This window comes from Piliocolobus tephrosceles, chromosome 9 (assembly GCF_002776525.5).
Source record: "Piliocolobus tephrosceles isolate RC106 chromosome 9, ASM277652v3, whole genome shotgun sequence".
Taxonomy (NCBI): domain Eukaryota; kingdom Metazoa; phylum Chordata; class Mammalia; order Primates; family Cercopithecidae; genus Piliocolobus; species Piliocolobus tephrosceles.
The window spans coordinates 71337836-71360618 of record NC_045442.1 but is presented as its reverse complement, the minus strand read 5'-3'; the positions used below and the strand labels follow the sequence as shown (position 1 = coordinate 71360618).

Genomic DNA, 22783 nt, shown 5'->3' with positions numbered 1-22783 from the left:
CAAAGGCCAGGAGAAAGCAGGGAGTGGCCAACACCTGCCAGGAGGCCATGCTTCCCTGGGTGCTGGAAAGAAGACGACTGCAAACCCAAGCTCCAGCCACAGCACAGCAGGCGGGTGTGCAGGGATGACGTGCACCAACACTGCAGACTGCACAAGGCCACTACCCGAAGGGACCACTGCATGGCTTGCCGTGGGTTCTTCCCTCTCCTCTCTGACTCATGAGACTCTCAAGGAACTAACAATAGCAGCAGCCGGCACTTATGCCAGGAGCCATTTGGAAGTCCACAAAGTCTCCTCATGTAAGAGAAAACAGAATCCATCAAAACGATCAAAATGAACAAAGATACATTTCTGATTGCTTACTAGTTAAGTGAACTCACTTGTTATATGTTAAACTGCAGAGCTTAGAAGAAGTGTGTCATGTCCACTCCACTGGCGCGCTTGGCGGATGTAGGACAGAATTCCATTTGAACCTGCAGCAGCACTTCCTCTCAGAAGGCTGCAGCTGGTGGCACTTCACTACTCTGACCCTCATAACATGTGATGTTTTAAAAAAGAAATGTCTTGCCACTTTTTGTTTCTTTGTACTTTTTTTTTTGAGACAGAGGCTTGCTCTGTTGCCCAGGCTGGAGTGCAATGGCGCGATTTGGGCTCACAGCAACCTCCACTTCCCAGGCTCAAGTGATTCTCCTGCCTCAGCTTCCTGAGTAGCTGGGATTATAAGCGCCAGCCACCAGGCCTGGCTAATTTTTGCATTTTTAGTAGAGACAGGGTTTCACCATGTTGGCTAGGCTGGTCTCGAACTCCTGACCTCAATCCCTCAAGTGCTGGGATTACAGGTGTGAGCCACTGCGCCTGGCCTCTTTCTATTTTTTCTAGGCTCTTCACAACATAATTACAATATAGCCCATTTAAAGAATAACTTTTGGTAAGAACATTTTACTTATTGAGTATAATCATAGAGATGTGGTGGTTTAAGTTACAGCTCTTAAATTTAACTTACCAAAAGGATTCCAAATAATTGATCTAAGATGCAGGGAAATAAAAAGCACTTATCTTGGCCGGGTGCGGTGGCTCACGCCTGTAATCCCAGCACTTTGGGAGGCTGAGGCGGGCGGATCACCTGAGGTCAGGAGTTCGAGACCAGCCTGACCAACATGGAGAAACTCTGTCTCTACTAAAAACACAAAATTAGCCAGGCGTGGTGGCGCATGCCTGTAATCCCAGCTATTTGGGAGGCTGAGGCAGGAGAATCACTTGAACCCGGGAGGCAGAGGTTGTGATGAGCTGAGATCACGCCATTGCACTCCAGCCTGGGCAACAAGAGTGAAACTCCGTCTCAAAACAAAACAAAACAAAACAAAAAAACAAAAAGGCACTTATCTTGGAAGCTGGTGTATTATCCTGAAGCATCTGAAACAAGTACAATATACCCCTGGTGAACAGATTCCCACGGTGCTTTAACACTTCTCCTTAACTTGGGATACTTTCAATCAGAAAACCTCAGCTCTCCCTGGAGAAACCTGGCTGTTTCAGATGGAAAACAAAGTGGTGTTTGGAGGACAAATCCCAGTGGCTGCAGTATAATTAATCGCTGGTGAAATTATTCCCTTGAACTTGTCTGTGAGCCAGAGGTGCTGGCGAACAGCACTTACTCTGTGAGTGGGAGCCTTGTAATTGAAAACGGGGTAGCCCATAAACCCCTCATCCACATCAGCTATCTTGATCATAGCAAAAGCTGGCTTCCTCTTTTGCTTTACTGGAATTACTTATCCTGGGGAAGATGACATCTGAGTTGCAGTATACAGGCCACATAATCAATTCAAAAGATTATCAAGATGTCTACTTAAAGGGAAAGGAAGAACAGTGCAACTTCTGTCTATAAAAAGTAAGCATTTCTAAGCTGTACTGCATGGAACCCAAGTGTGCCTCACCTCTGTTAAGGCTGAACTACTTGTAGTAAGACAATCAAATCTCATGTTAACTGGCCCTGATTCCTTGGAGTTTGAAATGGTTAACTTTCCCCCAGGGGGAGAAAATCAAAGTGGTAGAGAATTACCTCATGTAGATGGATCTATTAGGATAAGGAAGGAGCTATCTAGACAAGGTCAAGATTTGTTTTTGCAGACCCAAATTCCCAAATTAAATTTAATTCCCAGCATAATAACTGTAATGTTAATGCTCACTGAAAATGAAAATTCCTTCCCTTTAAACTAGTGGTATTCAAGGGTGTAAATGGACCATAGTAGAATCATGTTCTCAGGCAAGGGCATGGATAGGGACAGGGATCTCCCCTGACAGGGGCAGACACCCTCACCCCTGCACACCTCCATCTTCCACTACCTGGAACCAAACCATATGAACCTCCTCAAACACCAAAGTGTAAACTTTGGCAAGCTACTCACTCCCAACTTCCATCTGTCTGGATTATGTGAGTTTGGGGTCACCAGCTGCTTTTAGGGGATGATAATCTTTGAGGATTACACACTTTTCATCAGACACCTGTTTAGTTCAGCAAATCCTGCTGAAAGGTCTGTATCAGTCGACAGCACTGGGTTTGCAAGCCTGGGAACAGACACCAGGCCAGGGATTTATGGCAGCTTTTGAGCACAGGAAATCTGATGACTCTAACCAAGTTATCTCATGCTTGGAGATGGCAATTCACTGGTCTGTACGCTCATCTGTTCCTGGTTTCTGGTGCAGAGCAGCACTGTGACCAAGTGGATGAATGGCATGTTATCAGTCTAAATAATGATAAATGAACCTGACAGCCTATTTATATCTCCTCGTTTAAATTTTGTGGTGATTTTGCAATTAGTGCAGAGGAAGCTGAACCTTAGTCCTCACAGCATTTTAAGAGAACAGCTGTGCTCTAAATGACCTGTGACCTGCCTGATATCTTACTGCTTTCCAAGTATTAAAAGATACAGGTGCCTCCTTGGCAAAGATGGAAATTTTGAATTTTTCAGATATTTTACATTTTAAGAGATTGGTGTTGAAACTGTGGAAGTTTAAGACCTCTCTCCCGTAAGTCCTATGGGCATGATGTAATTATATAAGAACTTGAATAAATGCTGCTTATCAAGATCTCAGTGTGGAGACCTGTGGCATCAACATCACCTGACAACTTGCCAGAACTTTAAATTCTCAGAACCTATCTCAGATCTGCTGAATCAGAATCTTTGGTGGGGAGAGGCAGAGCCCAGCATCTGTGCTTTCAGAAGTTCCCCAAGTGATTCTGATGTACTTGAGTTTGAAAACCACTGCTAGAAACCTGCTCTGAAGCTGCTGGCTTTGATGAGGGTGTGGCCACTGAAGAGAGTATGACTGAAGAATCTCAAATAGGTGAGACCTCACTCAGCTCCTTGGATGGCAGATAACCGGATAATGGACTCACCAAAGCTCCACCAAACTGAAATCTGGCTACAGGTCACTGAGTTGCCAAATCGCTTTGTGCAGATGTTCTATGCCTCTGCTTAACAGAACGGACTCTGGTTCAGTAGGTCTGGGGTGGGGCTTGAGATTCTGCATGTCTAACAACTTCCTGTGGCATGGACCACACTTGACTAGCAATGGTTTATACTTTAAATCAGTGGTTTTCAAACACTTTGGTCTCAGGACTCAAAGAGCTTTTGCTTATAAGGGCTCTATTTATTTTACTGAGAAATTTGACAAATATTTATTAATTTATTCAAAAGATAACAATAAACCCATTATGTAACATTTTTTTTAAATGAAAAAATACCCTACACTTTCTAAAATATAAATAAAATTTATAGTGAATAAGAGTGGCATTATTTCATGTTTTGCAAATTTCTTTAACTTCTGGCTTAAGAGAAGCCAGTCAGATTCTCTCTTTCTCTCTTTTTCTCTATTTTATTCTTTCTTTTTCTTTTTCAAGAAGACAGAGTCTCCCCATGTTGCACAGGCTGGTCTCAAACTCCCAGGCTCAAGCGATCCTCACACCTCAGTCTCCCAAAGTGCTGGGATTACAGGCATGAGCCACCACACCCGGCTTGCTAGATTTCATAGATTGCTTTGGTATTGAATCTGTTGTGATACCACAGGTCATGACATTCTGGAAAACTCCTCTGTATACTCATGAAAAAATGAAAGGAAAAAGGAAAAAGAGTATCTTGGTACTACTAGGAAAATAGTTATGACGTTGTAGACTCACTGAACCATACTTTGAGACCACGTACATTAAACAAAGATGAGAATTTTTTGAAGTTGGGCAATAGGGCACCGGTATTTAAAAACAGTATGTCATATATTGCACACAACATGACAGATCATGAGAGGCTCTATGGGTGGGTGAACAGCATGGGCTCTGGAGCCAGACTGCCCAGAACGGAATCTGGGGTCCACCACGTACCAGCTGTGTGACCTCAGGGATTTTATTTAACCTCTCTGTGCTTCAGATCCCTCATCCATATGATGTGAATAATAATTGTACCTAACTCTTATAGTTCTGGTAAGGATTGAGTTAATATGAAGCATGCAGAACAGTGCTTGACACATTACAGTAATCCTAATAAGTGTTAGCTATGATTATTATTCAACATATTGAATGAATCAACTCTCAAGGTGATCATCTGGGTAACTAAATATCCTTAAGGTAGGGGAAATAAATAAAATTTGGACAGAAGGAAAGCGACAGAGACAGACTGCTCTATAGAATCAGATTGAGAAAAGCTAACTTTCTTTTCCTACTTTTGCCTGAGAACCTGAAAACCATTCCATGGACTCAGACAGAAGCTCTCCTCTCATCCCACCCTTCCTTCCTCTCCCCTCCCCCCAGCTAACCACCCAGATACAAATTGAATTAAAGAAAGAGGCCACGAAAAAAAATTCTGCCTTAGGAGTGGTCTTAAGAAATGGCAACAAAGTTCCCAGCAAACACAGTTCTGTGTCCCCAAATTCCCTTTGGCCCCGTAGTCCTTAACTTCAAGGACTATCCTTAGGAAATGGCAAGCCCATGCAACCACAGAAACAATGACTGCTTAGGGCTTCAGCAGAGCCCAGGGACAGTCCCAAGACAGATGAAAGACTCAAGTATTTTACAAGACTCAAGTGTGTCTCTGGAAAAATGGCCTGACCCAGTGAAACCCTGAGCATGGAGACAGCATGTCTTTGGGGAAGGAGGCTGGCTGCCCTGGGTCACATACCAGCCTGTTACTCTTAAGTCCCTCTCTTAGATCTCTCTTCTCTGGGATCCCACAAGCTCCTCAGCAGACCTTCAGTGCTGAGCTCTTCCCCAAGGGGCCACTGATTTTTCTTACCGAATGTCCCTACCCCTCCAAGTCCATTCCAGACTGGAATGGTCTTCCTTCGACTTCCCCAGTGGAAGATGTATGGCAGGTGCATGACTCCTCCAGTGCTGTGTGGTGTGCCCGTGTCTCTGAGCTGACCGACCATGCTGGGATTTACCAGATAGTTCCATGGTTCTGTGGGTAGGTGTGCACTCCCTTGCGGGGGTGGTCATTCTGCATGTCAGTCCCCCAGGTAAAAGGTACAGGTGCTTAGAAAGAAAATGAACTCACAAGTAGGGCATCAGGCAGCAGGCAAGGGGACCTCCCTCCCTCTGCACCACCCCTGTGTTGAGAAGGACGCACCTCTGTGGATGTGCTCCTGAGCCGGAGGTGCCGGGGTAGCACGTGCCACATGGAAGCAGCCTGAGGGCCAGAGACAGCTGTGTGAGATGGCATTTATACCTGATTCTCTTACCCAGCTCCTTTTTCTTTTATTTTTGGGATAGGGTCTCACTCTATCACCCAGGCTGGAGTGCAGTGGTATGATCCTGGCTCACTGCAGCCTCAACTTTCTGGGCTCAAGAGATCCTCCCACCTCAGCCTCCCAAGTAGCTGGGACAACAAGTGCACACCACCATGCTTGACTAATGTTTGTATTTTTTGTAGAGACGGGGTTTCACCATGATGCCCAGGCTGGTCTCAAACTCTTCGGCTCAAGCAACCCTCTTGCCTAAGCCTCCCAAAGTGCTGGGATTACAGGTGTGAGCCACTGAGCCTGGCCTATTGCTCCTTCTTCTGTCTTCAAGTGTAGCCCAGTAGTTCTCGACCCTACCTGCACGTCAGAATCACTTGGGACTTTACAAAGCCACAGACGTCTGGGTTCCACCCAACCTCATGACTTGTCTGGTTTCAGATATATTATGGGTTCCATTAAGGAAAGGGCCTTGGGGACTATACTTGGGCCAGAATATTAAATGGGGTGCAGCACTACTTCTTCATTTTTGCCACCTCACAGGGCTTTGGTGGTAGCAGTGGTGCCTAATGAGAAATCCCAGCAGCAGGCAAATCTTAGAGAAATAGAGGCACTCTGAATTGAGGTGGGGGAGGATGGCCACTCTGTAAAGAACTGTGTGATACACTTCACAGAGTTTCATTTCGTTAAACATTCAACTGAGGAGTATTTGTGAGTGTATGGTGTGCCACCACAACCTGGTTCCTGGTCTAGTGGATTAGAAGAATAGTTTTTTTTTAATAAGATGACTACAAAATAGATTCATCCTTCAATTTCCTTGTTAGGAAACGAGGTATCTGTCACACGATAAAATGATCATGGAATGAGAGATGTTATACTTTGTCAGTATCATTTATGCCCCAACTAAAATTGTTTGGGGAAGGCGAGAATTTTTAAAAATATGTTGACATAAGAATAGCTTACCAAATTGTTGAAGTAACCAAATTGTTCGCAAAGCCCATTGCCTATCACCAAGCTAAGTTAATGCTCTGATTTGTGACCCAGAGGCACTTTCAGTTAGGTGATGATAAAGCCCCAGTGCCATGGCCTTCGGCATGACAGAAATGAGAAAGGCACGCAGAGGAAGTTATTCCTCTTTGACCTTTTACATTTTCTACAGTTCAAACCACTTTTAAATTCTGGGATATTTTAGGAAGAATACATTTATTTTTAAAAATATAAAGATGAAGTAATTTGGCATTTTAAAATTATTTCCTCTCTTATAAGTAGGCAAAAGTCTACATTAGAGATTCATTAAAAAAAAGAAATAGTTTTTGAAATAGAAAATAACACAATTGAAATAGAAGATAACTTACTTCTTCAGTTTTTACTAAAATAAAGCATTTTTAAATATCTGGCTCCCCCCAGGCTTGTTCTCCAACTTGGATAAAATTTTCATGTCTAAGTTACAAAATTCTGGTAGCAAGAACTTACCATTGAAAGGCTTTAAGATGGCAAACTTGATTGAACACATATACACTTCAAATAAAGCATCTGCGCCAAACAAATGACTGCATGCACTTAAAATGCTTTACCTTTAAGACCATTCTCCTGCTGTGAAAACACTGCAATTGAACATTTTCCTTAACTAAATCACTAAATGCAAAAACTGAGACAGCTTTTGCCTACTTTTATAGGTCTGAGGATCTATTGAGGAAGCTGAGATAGTTCATTCTAGTATCTAGTCATCTGATCTGGTCCCACCCCACAGACGGACAGTGGAGGGTGGGAGAGGGGTGGTATTTACATAATCATGGCAGTACCACTGATTTCAGAACCAGGTTTGGGAGACAGGATGGTTGGAATAGCAACTTGCCTTTCCATTTGCTCTCCTACAAGCCCCCTAAAATGCTGTGTGTATATGTGGAAGGGAGTGTGTGTGTGTGTACCAGCTGTAATTTTTAAAAATAGGACAAAGTTATGTTGTAATTCCAATTCTGGATGATGAGCTTTCACACAGCAAACAAAAATACACAGCAAGATTGAAGAAAGAAAAAATGAGAATACAAATCTCCTTAGAAATTTTCTTTGTTTTCAAACAAAGTACATTTCAAAAGGGAATCTGTCAGTTTTTGAGATGACTTTCTAAAATCAAAGTACAGCCCATCACCTAATCTGACTGATCAACTACTGTTGGAAATGTAAGACAGAGAAACTGTTGCTAGTTGTCCTCAGGTTATCTAGACAAACAATCCCACTCCACTGATCCACTTTCCTTTTCACTTATTTTTTATTTATCTCCCAAATGCTTTGAAACGTGATTTGAGGTAAGAAGCCTCTGGAGGTCAATGGCTATGTCCCCCCAGGGTTATTGCTGAGGCCCCTCTGAAGCTGTGCAGCACACAGGCACCCTAGGCAGCGGAGCTGGGGCGGGAGGGGGGGCCAGACAAGTGGCTGGCTGGTTTGCCCAGGGACTTGGTGTCATGTAGGGACTTAGCTTTTTTTTTTTTTTTTGAGACGGAGTTTCTCTCTTGTTGCCCGGGCTGGAGTGCAATGGTGTGATCTCAGGTCACCGCAACCTCTGTCTCCCAGGTTCAAGGGATTACCCTGCCTCAGCCTCCTGAGTAGCTGGGATTACAGGCATGTACCACCACGCCTGGCTAATTTTGTATAGAGACGGGGTTGCTCCATGTTAGTCAGGTTGGTCTCGAACTCCTGACCTCAGGTGATCTGCCCGCCTCAGCCTTCCAAAGTGCTGAGATTACAGGCATGAGCCACTGGGCCCGGCCAGGGACTTAGCCTTTAATCTTAGGGAATCTTAAAGTCCAAATTGGCTACAGTAGATGTTAGCTGTTAGAAAAACAAAACACATGCAATATCATCACCAGCAGTGTTAAAGATAGCAATGACTACCCCTTCAGTTATAGATGACACATTTCTCTAAGCCCCTGGAATGAGCTGCTATTCTGTCCACTGTTTAGCTAAATTTGAGACTTAGTAACAATACATTAATATTAGCAGAGCTTCACCACAATATACTAATATTATCACCACGAGACTTTTTATTGTTAATCAAAGAATCTCCATTCCACTTTCAAAGGCTTGAAATGGTTTTGTGCTATTTCCAACAGTTGAGTGCCTACTAGGTACTAGGCACTTTTCTGGTTAGGTTGTATGCAGACACTCTTATTTTCCAAATTTAATGAGAAAAAAAGCTCTGGGAGTTTAATTTGTTAGCTGGTATGCAACTGCTGAACGCAAGAACCACAAACTACGTAAATAACAGGAACTCAAATAGACATGTTAACAGCTAAAGTTCATTTTTAAAAAAATCAATTCAATATGTTACATCGCAAGGAATCAATCACACTGCAATCATCATTTACAAATCAAAGTACAACACACATACTCATGGGGGTATATACAAGTAGGTAGAAGTGTGTGATTATGGACAAGTAGATTGAAACTGTAAATTATGTAACTGTCTCTTGTAATTACCCTGCTTGAGAACTGAAACAAACTTCCTGTATAATTTTGCAGGAGAATGGAGACTGAGATACGGAATTGCTTTTTAGTTGGTTTTAACCCTTCCACAGCTATTTAATTATGTGTGATGAGGTCAAAGAAAGTTTATGCTTAATTTATGAAAAATTGGCAGGGAGGTATTTCAAAGTAAATCCTCTAAAAAGCTTCCGATTATTAATTAAATCTGGTGATTTCTCTTCCTCTTCAAGGAATATTTATATAAATTATTAGGTAAAATAAACAATGTTTAAAACAAATTCACGGGCATCATTCATTTTATTTCCTCTCTAAAAACATTCATTATGTTCTATAAGTTTTTAACTGGATGCAACTGAAAAGCTATAGGGATGAAAGGCTGTCTTCAGAGGCATCTTCTGCTTCGGTAGAGAAAAATCTTATTAATGTCCTTAACTTCATGGAGAAAAGCTCCAATGCTGGGCGAACCCCAGGGCAGGACTCTTAGTCTACGAACAGAGAATCACCTTCTTAAGAAGAAGGAAACCTGTTTTTCTGATAAATAGCAGAGCCTCAGTTCAGGACATTTTAAGTCATCCTAGCCTTTTTCTTCCCTTTCTTAAAAATCTAACTTTTAACATCTTTTCTCTAAGTTCTGTTTCTAGTGCCTAAAGATCTACCCCAAATTTTAGAACTGCTCAGCAACCAAGGAGGAGGAAAGGGCAATTTTCCTGTACATATCTTACAGGGTCTGCTGGTGCTACTCTTCCCACAAAAAAAGAAAAATGGGAAAACAGTTCTCATGCTGCAGTGTCTCTTCTTTCTCTCCTCGGGCTCACAGTTAAATACTTTCTCTGTACTCCATCCTCACTCTGCATCGCCATTCCTTGTCCGAATCCTTCATTTCATCCTCATTCTGTTAATGTACAACCCTTCAATTATGTTTTTCTAAGTTTAAGAGTGAAAGTGAAATTTACAGGAATGCTGTTCTCTGATGAACCAGACTCAGCACTTCAGAGGATTTGATTCAAGTAAATTTCAGTACATTTCCTTCACATAAAAATGGCTCTGCAAAGGCTGACATGGAGTTGATGCCCGTACACTAAATACTTGTACACTCAAGTTTTCATTTTCGAGCAGTCAAGGTGAAAACCGTGTCTCTCTTTAAAACATGACTAATAGGATGCCACCAATCGAGTAAGTTTCAGTTTTAAGAGTTACAAAAACCCAAGCGCTAAGATACCATAGGATATCACCTACCATTTTAAGATGATCACTTTCTAAAAAAACAAAAATAAAACACAGATACAGAAAATGACAAAAAACAAATATATGGCTTAATGTATTATTCTTAGGCAACTGTCCTTGTAACTATCACCCAGGATCAAGAAAGAGAACTTTGCTGGCTACTCCAGAAAACCTTCTATCTTCTCCAGCCAATCACCCCTTCTCTCTCATAAGTAACCGCTAGACTGACTCTCACAATAATCTCTTGTATTTTTTTATACTTTCATCACCAAAACAGCCCAGCCACTAGAACAGTCTTGCCTATTAAAATAACAAAAAATCTTAATGCCATTTTAATCTAGGGATTCCACCTTCACCCCTTTCTTTTCCTTGTAATCTATCTGTGGATGAACTGGGGCCACTTGACCTATACTGTCCACACTCTGAGTTTTGCTGATCTCCTACTTGCATTCAGCTCAGTATGCTCCTCTTTATTCTATATCTCCTGCAAAACGGCAACTAGATCCAATGCTTGCTTGGTAAGACTTGGGTTCAATCCACTGGCAAGACTATAAATATCCTTGATCAGAAGATACATAATTTCTGGTTGTCCTTTTTGCAACTGTTGTTTTTGTTCATTGTCTACATCCATTAATTCACAGTGGTGGTGGGGATTACAAAACGGTTATATTTTAATTCTGTCATTTTCTTTTCTTCTTCTTTTTTTTTTTTTTTGAGATGGAGTCTCACTCTGTCGCCCAGGCTGGAGTGCAGTGGCGCGATCTCGGCTCACTGCAACCTCTGCCTCCCGGGTTCAAGGGATTTTCCTGCCTCAGCCTCCCGAGCAGCTGGGACTACAGGCGCATGCCACCACACCCAGCTAATTTTTTGTATTTTAGTAGAGATGGGGTTTCACCATGTTGCCCAGGCTGGTCATGAACTCCTGAGCTCAGGCAATCCGCCCGCCTCGGCCTCCCAAGGTGCTCGGATTGCAGGTGTAAACCACTGTGCATTTTATTTTCATTGGTTAGCTGGAATATGTTTATAAAAAGATGTTTCTGGCCAGGTGTGGCGGCTCATGCCTGTAATCCTACCACTTTGGGAAGCCAAGGCAGGTGGATCGCTTGGGCCCAGGAGTTCAAGACCAGTCTGGACAACATAAAGAGACTACAGAAAATGAAAAAATTAGCTGGGCATAGTGGTGTTTACCTGTAGTCCCATTTACTCAGGAAGCTGAGGTGGGAGGATCTCCTGAGTCTAGGAGGTTGAGGCTGCAGTAAGCTGAGGTCGCACCACTGCACTATAGCCTGGGTGACAGAGCAAGACTCTGTCTCAAAAAAATTTTAAAAATTTAAAAAATAAAATGATGTTTCCCCTCCTTTACTACTTAATTACTTCACTGTACAGTTTATATAAGAAAGGCAGGATAAATGCTTTAATGACATTTTTTGCGGTTTTCAAGATAATAAACTGGTTCCTATTATCCTCTAAATCAGTTTGTTTTTTAATATCATTATGAACTTGTGAATTTAAACATTTGATAGTTGCATATTTTTTCTCTTTATTATTATATTTATTGTCTGGTCAGAGCCTCTTCAAATTGACTCCTAAGTCTTTTTGCCCTAACAATTTTTGCTTCCTTGCTGTCTAGTATGACAAGCAGGACTTTGTTTTGTTTACAGAAATAACTCTTCGACTTCATTTAAAATGATGACTGTATTTGCCCCCAAAAAGGACACATGTAAATTTATTGTGGAGAGTGATGTCCACCTGTATTACATTTTCTCATGATTTCAGCAACACCTTTTTGTACCTTCTGCTGTGTAATTGTGCTACATATTTATTTACATGTGGACAAATGGTTACATGTGAAACTGAATTGCTTTTAATCCACTCAACCATTTTTATACACTTTAGAAACATTAATTTAAAACAATTTTGCTGAAAAAAAGAGTTCCTCTATGATGTTAACTCAAAGCAGGACTCCATATAAATAATTACAAAACAGAGGTTTTTACATTGGTAAACATGAAAATGTAGCATGAATATTAGGGTACAAACATGCTAACCACAAACCCTCTGTGGGGGAGAAAAAAAATCAGATTCCTAACTAGTATTTTCCTAAACAATTCTAAACAAGTTAAGGAAAACCTTCTGTTTTACCCAATATGAAGTTATATTTAAAAACAAACAAACACAACACCAACAACCAACCAACCAACGAACCAAAAAACTACCTTACAACCAGCTGAAGTCATAAATATGTTGTTTAGGGCCAGGCGTGGTGGCTCATGCCTGTAATCCCAGCACTTTGGGAGGCTGAGGCGGGTGGTTCGCTTTTACTTAGCAGTTTGAGAACCAGCCTGGGCAACATGACAAAACCCTGTCTCTACTAAAAAATACAAAAATTACCCAGGCATGATGGTGCATGCCTGTGATCCCAGCTACTCAGGAGACTAAGGCAGGAGAACTGCTTGAACCCAGGAGGCAGAGGCTGCAGTGAGCTGAGATCGTGCCACTGCACTTCTGCTTGGGCGACAGAGCAGGACTCAGTCTCAAAAAAAAGAAAAAGAAAATGAAATACCATCATGAGAGGGGCAGGTGCAGGCAAACTTCTATCTTAGAATATTCTATCTCAAACATAACGTCTCTACTACAAGCTGGAAAATATGTTCAAGGGGGAATAGTTCTCTTGAAACCCAAACCAGGTATAGCACTAATTTCAGCCAAGCAGAGCAAAATCTTTCTTGATCTTGTTTTAAGAACAGGTCAAGGCACAGTGGCTCACACCTGTAATTCCAGTGCCTTGGGAGGCCGAGGCAGGAGGACAGCTTGAAGCCAGGAGTTTGAAACCAGCCTAGGCAAAAAAGCAAGAGCCTGTCTCTACCTGACCCCCCACCTCTGCCCGTGAAAAACAACCGGGAATGGTGGCATGTGCCTGTAATCCCACCTACTTGGGAGGCTGACATGGGCGGATCACTGGAGCTCAGGAGTGCAACGCTGCAGTGAGCTATGATCAGGCCACTGTACTCCAGCCTGGGTGACAGAGTGAGACCCAGTCGAGAAGAGAAGAGAAGAGAAGAGAAGAGAAGAGAAGAGAAGAGAAGAGAAGAGAAAAATGTGAAAAATGTGTCTCTTCCATATATCTTAACTGGGTAAATGGAAAATAGAGTTGGAAGCATTTCCTCCTCTGCACTGCCACAGCCTCTCTCACATTTGAAACTGCAGGGCTGGGAAGAATTTTGTGTCTGACCCTCTACTACCCTATGGGCAAGGACTAAATCATTCATCCTTACGTCCTCATCACCTAGACCATCCCTGGCACAGTGTATTTAAAGCATGTTTACTGAAAGATGGGACGAAGTGATAAACACAGTGTAAAAAACAAAGACTGAGAGGAAGTCTGAGTTTAAGCACTACTGGTCAAAAGCTAGCTGGATGTATCTGGCAGGTGTTGACACTCATACAAAGAAGTGGATTAACTAGACTCAGGCATGCACTGATTTCCCCCAACAATCCTTTATTGTGTATCCTCTATGTGCTAGCCACTGTGCTCATGGCTTGGAGTTTAGCAATGACCAAGTCCCTGCCCTCTTGACGGTCCCACTAAGGTTTCATTTTGTTCCAGTTAACGCTGAAGATTAGGTTATTCTCATCCCAATTATTTGAATGGAATTTGTCCAGTAGTGGGTTTCAAAATGACTCATTGCAAATGCCAGTCAATGTTAGAAATCCAAACAGACAAAAAATTTGTTTGGAAAAAAAAAAACAACAAACAACCACCTGCATGCCAAAACTCGAAAAAATTCTGAGCTATGTAAGGCAAAACACTAGCTTTCAGAAAAAATGAGAGAGACTGCAGACCGTATGTTTCATATTTACAATGTTTTCATTGAGGCAATGAATACAAACTATTCTATAAGAGCTATTTATTTGCTCTTATTTATGACAAGCTTAGCTTAAAAAAAGATACACAAATAAATCGTTAGCTGCACTGTCTCATGCAACTCATTTCAATGCATTCAGCAGCAGTCAACCTCTGAATAAATCACTGAGAGCTCAATTTTCAACCTTGATGTTATCTTTAGCATATTAAAACATATTGTACTTCAGACCAATGTAATAAAACAGTAATGGCAAAAGCTTTTAGTGAAACATATTATAATGAGAAAATAAGGAAAAATAGCCATTTTCCTTATTATATTACAGACTAGAATCCTATTAAAATAAATGTCATCATTATTCTTGATTACATAGGTCAAAACGTTGTCTTCCAAAACCCAGCAAAAGCCCAAGAATATAGCTGCTGGTCCAGTATTTTCCAACAAGTGTCATGGGGGTGAAGGTGGGAGGCTCCTTATCTTAGAAAAGGCTATGAAGTACTTGAGCACCATTTCAAAAGCATAACTTATTATTCCTTAATGACTGCCTTGACTGCACTCACCCAGGAGCTGCTGGGAAGGCTAAGCAAGGAGAAGCTTTCTTGACAGCTTCTTATGGCTAAAGCTGGAATTTTCCTTTCAAAATAAATGCAATCAAGAAATGAATTATCTGATAAGAGAAAAAGTAAGGAAAAGATAAGTGTCTCTTCAACCAGCTATGTACAAATGTGGATTATGTCACAGCTCTGCTTTCTCCGCCAAAGGTTTAGAGCAGACAGTGACATCTTCTTTCTGATGCAACTGAAATGATCTTAAGATAGAGGCTGCATTTCAGCAAAAGTACCAGACCTTGAAAGAAGACAGGGCATACCTGGCATCATTTGGAAGTAAGTAAACCAGTGCTGATGGTTTATGTTCTAATAAAATAAAATTCTCCCTAAGAATCACACACAAAAAGGGAAAGCATATTTTAAAAGTTCTTCCCGTCATAATTTAACATTTGTTCAACAATTAAGAACCTACTAAGCGCCACGCTCTTCTAGAAGATCAGAATGCAGCAAAAAGCAAAGTCCCACTCTCATGAAGTTTACTTTTGATAAGACATGGGCAATCAACAATAAATACAGTCATGCACATACACGGATGCACATACACGGATATAAATACGCATGCTATCCTAGCTCTGTCCTCTGAGAGGGCTAGAAGCAGTGACACCCAAGTAGCCATGGGCACATTTAAGTGATCAGAACTTGGTTTCCTTCTTTTTTTTTTTTTTAAGGCGAAGTCTTCCTCTTTCACCCAGACTAGAGTGCAGTGGCGCAATCTCAGCTCACTGCAACCTCCACCTCCCGGGTTCAAGCAATTCTCTGCCTCAGCCTTCTAAGTAGCTGGAACTACAGGCGCCCGCCGCCATGCCCGGCTAATTTTTGTGTCTTTTTGTAGAGACAGGGTTTCACCATGTTGGCCAGGCTGGTCTTGAACTCCTGGCCTCAAGAGATCCACCTGCCTCGGCCTCCCAAAGTGCTGGGATTATAGGCATGAGCCAGTGTGCCCGGCCCAGATCCCGGTTCCTAAATACTGTTCTCCACCATAAGGAACCAAGGCTCTTGGGAGAAATGGATGATTCCAGTGCTGGCTTAAGAAAAGGATAAGCTAAATCTGGAACATCATGCTGTGGCAGAAAGGAAGAATCCACAGGACGGAAGCATGTGGAAAAGGCACAAGAATCCACTTGAAACATTTGCTGCTAAATAAATCCAGGACAACTTGATGTTTGGGGAACATCAAAATCAATCATGGTAATGACAAGATATAACCTATAGAATAAAATTAAAACCCAAAATTATACAAAAAAAATTAAATAAATGGGGAAGAAGAAACAAATCTTCCTTATAGAATGCCAGTTAGTAAGTTATAGAAAGAATGAAATTAGAAAATTACTATTTGGTAATTATCCCAGTAATAATTATTTTAGATAAGAGCCATAAGTGAAGGTAAAAGTAGGAGGTGAAAATTGGATGAGAATTGATATTTATATAATCCCAAAGTATCTTTTCACCAGATACTTACTGATTACAAAGCGAAAAATGGTAATTTCACAGTGAAGAAGCCTGGCAAGTCCCACCTAAGCCCAGTGATGAGACAAATGTATTATCATATGATCCTGATGAAATGCACTGGGGAGGACATACGGTCACTTCTATGGTATTCCTGCCAAAAAATGTACAGCCTAAATCTAACTGTGAAGACACATCATATAAACCCAAATTGAAGCACACCATACAAAATAAGTGGCCTGTATGCTTCAAAAATATCAAAATCATGGAAAACACAAAGCAAAGCAAAACAAAACAGAAAAACAGGTAGTATTCCAGATTAAAGGAGGCTCCAGGGACATAACTACGTACTCCACGTGATCCCGGAGGAGATTTTTTTTTTTTTCCTCTAGAAAGAACATCAGTATACACTGGTAAAATTTAAAATTTGAACAATGCACAGAGATTACTTTAATATCTTGATTTTAATAATTTGTATTATGGCTATATATGAGAGCATCGTTGTAGAAAAACACTGTAATATTTAGGGATAAAGGTGCCACACGTCTTCAACTTACTCTCAAATGATCCTGAAAAGAAAATATGAGAGAGAAAGAGAGAAACAAAGGGAGAGATTGAAAATCATAGAGCAGAAAACAGACATGATAAAATGTGAACATGTGCAACAATGTATGGGAAATTGTGGTATTATTCTTAGAGCTTTTCTGTAAGTCTGAGATTATTTCAAAATTAAAGAAAAAAATAGTGACATGGATAAGGCACTGCTGGCAGCCCCCGCAGCAGAAGCAGTCCAGGGCTTGGGAGGGAGCACTCTGGGGCCCCAGGGCTCAGCAGTGGCTGGGAGAAGAAGAGCTCCTTGCCTTGTCGGTGTGAGGCTCTGAAGCAGGAACTGCAAATGTTTTGTGGGCAAGGGAGTTCTCTGCATGTCTGGTGGGGATGGAGGAAGACAGAGACAGAAAGACTTTACAGACAGAGATGGGGAAGACTTTCAAATTTTCTGACTGAGAAAGGGAATCCCAGAATCCAAGAGAAAGGAATGTGTTCTCAACCAATCCATGATAGTCACTCTCTCCTCCACCCATTCCAGCTGTGGGCAAAGAGTCATAAAACCCACTAGGGAGTTTATGAGCAAATTGGGAGTTGGTACCCTTTAGTCACTCTGGCCAAACTCTGCAAATGGCCTCCTCGGGAGCCTTGTTCTGACAAATCCCAGAGAAGCTATTCTAGGAAGTGACAGACAAATGACTTATTCTGCAAGCAGCACATGGTTCCATGGATGACCATTCCACCTCACTCGGCTGCCCTGAAGAACAGTGTTCAAAGCACTGCATTTGCAGTTCTTTATACGGATAGTCCCTGGCTTACAATGGTTCAACTTTACTAAGGTATGAAAGCAACACCATTCAGTAAAAACCATACTTGATCATTTCCTGGGCTAGTGATATGTGGTACAACACTCTTACATGAGATACTCAACACTTCATTATGAAATTGGCTTTGTGTTGGATGACACTGCCCAACTGTGGGGTAATGTAAATGTTCTAAGCACATTTAAAGTCCAGGCTAAGCTATGATGGTTGGTGGATTAAGTGTATTAAATGTATTTTTAATTAATGATATTTTCACTTTATGATGGGTTTATCAGCCCATAGCCCCACTCTAAGTCCAGGAGCGTGTATACACACACAATGCATTACATTCCACTCACATCTGTGATCAAGTGTGCAAGTGGGCAGCTATATCTCTCTCCCTGCTTGTGTCTTTTTCAGCTTACTAAACTGGCAATTATAAAGATCTACCTGATTTACAACCTCATTTGACTTACTGAAAATACATCCCTGACCAAAAGACCCCAGGCTCACGTACCAAACAGAAATAAAACAAATATAACCATTAAAAGGTCCTTTAAAAAACCAGAGCAGATTTTAGAAAACCTGTAACCCTAGTTAGCTTTCTATCCTGGGCTCCAAATTATGAGGTCAAAAATGATCAAGAGAGGTCATGTGACTCATCCCTACCTTCAAAGGCTGGATTTCAATCATTCTGGAAAGATATTTATGTACTATTACTTTAAGTAACTTCCAAGAGAAGGTGCTATTAATTTCTTCAGCAGCCTACTCTATCTTCCTTAAAACTTTTATAGCCAAGAAATTCTTTTGGTTTTAAATTGAATTTCTATTGGGTTTACACACCAGTTCGCATTTTCTTTGAATGCTATAAAATTCTTCCCCTAGTCTCCTCTTCTCTGAGGGAATAACACCAATCCCTTTTCAACTTTATTCAGATCTTTCACCGCACTTCTTAAATCCACTCCAGCAGGGGCAATGCTAAGTGTACAGGAAAGAGAAAATCAAAAACCACACCCTCAGCACTGCTTTGCCTGGTCATATCCTGGTAGACAGCATTCATCATAGTGGCCCTGAGCCACTCAGTAAAGGTTTCAATGTGTTCTGTAGTTTTAAAATACAAGGTAGATTCTAATAACAGTTTTCACTAAAATGGTTTAAAAAAAGACATAGCATTTGAAGATAATGTATTTGTTACCCAGATTGTTTTCTTATGTAGAAGGCCTTAGTGCCAGATCGTGCTGTACAAATAAGATGCTACTGAATTTAGAGCTTGAACTTTTACCTAGTAAGTACCAGTTCCTTTTTAATTTTAGGTAGACAATTATTGTGGACAGCAAACATATCAATTTGGAAATTTAGTTTATGTCAATACAATTTAATTTATACCTCTAATACATATTATTATATAGGAATCTGTACTACTGGATACAGAGAAGTTGGAAGTATGACACCTCCATCAATAACTATCACAAAAGGGTGAATAGAGTGTAAGTGTGATACCATATACAATATGGGACCAATAAAGGTATGAGATAAAATTCCAGGAGGTGGGATCAAAAAGCAGAGATACTTGAGCTGGCTCGTAACAATGGGCAGGATTTTGAACAGACAGAGACTAGGAAAGGATTAGGTGATCACTTCAAGGAAGGGACTGCATAGACAAAAAATGGAGGTATAGGACCATGCTCAGACTATTTGAGAAAAAGGAGATTGGTAGATGAAAAAGCCTAAAGGACAGGCTGGAATTAGATGTTAGAAGACGTTAAATATTGAGCTAAGGAGTTTGTCTTATTCTGTAGGCATACAGATATGACCAAAAATTTAAGGCTTGAATGGCTGCTATGCATACCAGAAACTATATTTATGGACTACTTATGAATAGAAGACACACAAAACTAGAGAACAAGATAAATGGTTTTGCCCTCAGAAATGATTACAGCTAGGAGACTATAAAAATAAAAATGGTACACTGCATTTGGTAAGATGGCCCTCCTTGGGATGACTGGTTTCATGGATAACTAGGTCAGGAAAAGTATAGATAAGACTAGGGTAATGAATCAATAACTAAAAATATTATCTAAAAATGGAAAAATAATCAAAAGTTTTCTTTTAAAAGAATCACATTCTTCAATGTCATTAGATAAATCAGTCAAAACTGCTATTCAGTTATTTTACACTTTTATCAGACATTAATCTTTAAAATACCTAACAATATAGATTTAGATTCACTGTATTTCTTCATGGTTTTCTGTGAGAACATTTACATTGTGGTTTTTGCATCTGATATAGCTGACGAACACTGTGCAAAGTCCTAAATTTTCCTCCTTTCAGTTAACAAGCAGATAAACTGCAATCTGGTAATCAAGAAGCACCTGGTTCCCAGTGACAGATTTATTTTTATTTATTTATTTTTTTTGAGACAGAGTCTCTCGTTCTGTCGCCCAGGCTGGAGTGCACTGACACCATCTCAGCTCACTGCAACCTCCACCTCCTGGGTTCAAGTGATTCTCCTGCCTCAGCCTCCCCAGTAGCTGGGAGTACGGGCGTGTGCCACCACGTCCAGCTAATTTTTGTATTTATTTTTCAGTAGAGATGGGGTTTTACCATGTTGGCCAGGATGGTCTCAATCTCTTGATCTTGTGATCCACCTACCTCGGTCTCCCAAAGTGCGGGATTACAGGCATGAGCCACCACGCCTGGCCAATGACAGATTTTTACGTGACCAGAAATGACTATTATCATGGGATATCTGGTCATCATGTTATCTAGATATTTTGAATCAATTCTCCAAATGTACCCCTAACACAACATTTACACATCCAATAATAACATCCAGAAAAAAACAAACTACCAATTTTTAAAAACATTATCCATGTGCATACTTTTATATATTATTCCGGTTTTAACAGAGAAGGCTCAGAAGATATGAGTGCGTATGAGATAAATATTTCTTGGGAAACCTCTAGATACAAACACTGTATTAATTTCCATAATAGAAAAGGGAAATTAACAAAACAAGGTAAGAATTATTTCTACTAGCAAGGCCCAGGACAGGCTGCCTAGAAAATTATTTTTCTAAATGGAAATATACCTTTTCTGCTTTGCACTGTACAAGATTATAGGCAAAATTTTAGAGAGCTGAAAATCCTTTCAAATAATACTTCCTTTAGCTTTAATCACGAATAATTGCCTCTTTTGGTGCTAATGAGCATGAGCACCACAAAATGGAATGTAATTCTGTCGGTTCATTCAGGGTAATGGCTTTGTGCATGAGGCCTGCTGCCGAGAGATCTAGTCTCAATTTCCTAGAGTACAATCACTGAGCAGCAGTACATTTTTCATTTGAGGAAGATGTTCTAACCTATGTAAATATAAATAGAAAACTCATTATCTATTGATAAAAACAACAATGCAGGTTAAATAAAGTTTTATGTGTTACTGTTTCCTGTAACAGCCATCAGCCTCCTGGATCATGAAAGTAAATAAAGTACTTCACTTACTGAAATCAATGAGAAACCGTCCAAATCCTTGCCTTTGGTGCTGGGGCATGATCATTATGCAGGAGACATTATACTTCTGCTGGCAAAGCTTTTCCTGAGGGAAGGAGAAACAGATCAAGTATGTCAGAGCCCTGCTGAAGTGCGCAATTCCCTGCACCTGCCACTGTCCTTGTAAAACTGTCCACTAAAGAAAGCCAATGGGTTAGGTCAGGATCAAGCAGAAAAATCCTACTATATTAATCAATCAAACTATCAACTAACAACAAACCATCGACTCTGGCATGCCTCTCAACTACATCTTTATTCTTGAAAGTCAGTGCCATAAAATATGCATAAAGAATCCAAGGAAATATGAACCAAATAAAACAGAATATAGACAGTATAAAAGAAATGCTTTCCTTGCTCAAATAACTTCAGAGATAGAGAAAATAACATCCCAGGGAGTCACCCAGTGGAGTAAGTTAGGATTTAGCCAGCTATCTTGCTAAATATAATAATAATCTACAACTCTGCAACAGCAATCTGTCTTCTGCCTTTTGGCAAATGCCCCAGTGAAACTAAAACAGTATCTGTGTGGGTAGATGTGCACAAATACATTTCTCCTATGAATAAAAAGTCAATGTAAAAAGCTAGAGAAATAATTAATCTGCATTTCAAACCAGGAAAACGAAACAAAATGAAACAAAAAGACAACAACAAGAAACCCTAAAGCCTCCAAACAAAGGTTAGACCAAAATACTACCAACAGTTTGAAACCAGGAGGAAGACTGGATAGAACACGGTAAGAAACAGCTCTTACAGTTAAAGAAGAACTTGCAACTTTCATGGGATGTGGCATCAGGGCAGCATTTTTTTATTCAGAGTACACAGAAGTTGCCAAAACCTACACAGAGATCTGGAAAAGGCTTTTGAGGTCATGGATGCTCTGGCCAAATATAAACCACAAATAAGACTGACCACAAATGGTACCAACCACACCAAAGTTTTACTTCAGAACACCCAGATCTTTAATGAACCAATTTGAAAGATCACAGGAGATGGTTGTGGAAAAAACCCTACAGGGCAGAATTGAAGATTTCTTTGTGAAAAAGATGCATTCTCAACTTTTGCACATTTGTAGTTGTCTATGGAGCCTCTAAAAAATGAGGAGGAAGCAACGTGTGTCAGTTCTCCTAAGAAGATGAATTGTCCCTCACTGGATGTGCACATCAATGGCAAAGGTTCAAGTAATTCGTCTATTTTGCAAAGTTAGACAAATAGGTCACTCTCTCTAAAAAGAAATGTACTCTGGGTTAAGAGAATTCATCCTTGATACCATTCCCTTCTTTGTCCAGAACCATTTCCACCTTTCAGAGTTTTTTGAGATCCAATATAGTAGTGATCTTTCTTCCCCCGCCTCGCAACTTAACGCATTACTACAGCTAAATTCTAAGCTATGAATAAAATAACTACTCCTTCTTTCCTTTCTGTTTACAGCCATCTATTATGTGCTTGGAAAGTCATATGCATGTAACAATTTGCACTGAACTTTTCTAGGTCATTCCAGCCCTTCTCTGGCTATCCTTGAACTGTCACTCTAATAACCT

At 40.6% G+C, this 22783-nt stretch overlaps 1 protein-coding gene across 11 annotated transcripts in view; it reads right to left on the bottom strand.

Moving 5' to 3' along the window:
• Positions 1–22783, bottom strand: part of KAT6B (lysine acetyltransferase 6B) — a 207744-nt gene that overhangs the window by 14328 nt on the left and 170633 nt on the right. For all 11 annotated transcript variants that reach the window (XM_023204894.2, XM_023204892.3, XM_031936188.1 and 8 more), the window contains one exon: positions 21198–21291. In XM_023204894.2, coding sequence (XP_023060662.2) covers positions 21198–21291 — 94 coding nt within the window. The remainder of the gene's footprint in view (positions 1–21197; positions 21292–22783) is intronic.